Source organism: Cupressus sempervirens, chromosome 7 (assembly GCF_028749045.1).
Source record: "Cupressus sempervirens isolate cs-2001-9-10 chromosome 7, ASM2874904v1, whole genome shotgun sequence".
Classification (NCBI taxonomy): Eukaryota; Viridiplantae; Streptophyta; class Pinopsida; order Cupressales; family Cupressaceae; genus Cupressus; species Cupressus sempervirens.
The window spans coordinates 113594768-113595815 of NC_143124.1; the positions used below are offsets into that span (position 1 = coordinate 113594768).

Genomic DNA, 1048 nt, shown 5'->3' on the forward strand with positions numbered 1-1048 from the left:
TAAGAAAAAATAAATTTATAGTTTTAATTTTGTTATTTGAAAATTAGAGTAACCATATATTCATTTAATTTATGCTTATTATTTATGTGCAATTTTAAAAGTATCAAAATTCATTTTTAGGCATCAATCTTTGAAAAGTGAAAGGCAATGCCGCCATTTTTTAAATATTATAATAGTAAGAAATTTATTATACTGTTAATTGTAATTAAAAATATATGTAATTTTACAAAAGTGGATGACAATGTCACCATATTTGAAACATTAGATTGCAAATATTTCGTAGAATAATAAATATTACTTTGTTTACATTTATGTGATCATATGCATTTTATTATGAATATTTTAGAAATATTTAACTTTGTGTTGAGGATTGATTTATATGTTTATAATGAAATAATAAAATATTTTTTATTTATTGTGTTAATGCTAAAGGTATACATAAAACATGAACTTCAATTATGGGACAAAAGTTGAAGTCCGTTCTCATGAGGATGGTTTCCAGGGAGCATGGTTCCCTGCCACTATTATTGGACATGTGGCCAATGCTCTCAAGCCTAAGCTTTTCATTCAATATGATAATTTTATAACTGATGAGGTCACACAAGAACCTCTTGTAGAGGACCTTTTTCTAGAGGATATTAGACCTACACCTCCAATTGTTTCTCTTCCACAGTACATCCCATTGGATTTTGCAGTAGACGTCTTTGGGAATGATTCTTGGTGCTCAGGCATTGTTGTTGATAAATTTAAGTCTCCACTTAGTCGACGATAATTTTACGAAGTTTACTTTCCACATACTCAAACTCTTCAACCCTATTCTCGAGTGCAGTTACGTCGATCTCATGAATGGGTTAATAGAAGGTGGATACTAAGACAATGGTATTGAATATGTTATTGGGTTTTTTTAGTAGAGGTCAACATGTTTTTTGGGTATTACTCTATTGTATTTGAAAATGGAAATTCACTGTCTCATAAAGTGGATTACCTATTATTTTTGGTGTTGCCATTTTCTATTGCAAAGTTTGACATCATCTATACATGTGTTTTG

General features: G+C 29.4%; 1 protein-coding gene across 1 annotated transcript; it reads left to right on the plus strand.

Moving 5' to 3' along the window:
* Positions 1 to 445: 445 nt before the first annotated feature.
* Positions 446 to 772, plus strand: LOC149545762 (protein AGENET DOMAIN (AGD)-CONTAINING P1-like). The gene has a single exon (XM_089793832.1). The coding sequence runs from the start codon at positions 446 to 448 to the stop codon at positions 770 to 772; it is 327 nt and encodes a 108-aa protein (XP_089649958.1).
* The last annotated feature ends 276 nt before the right edge of the window (positions 773 to 1048 follow it).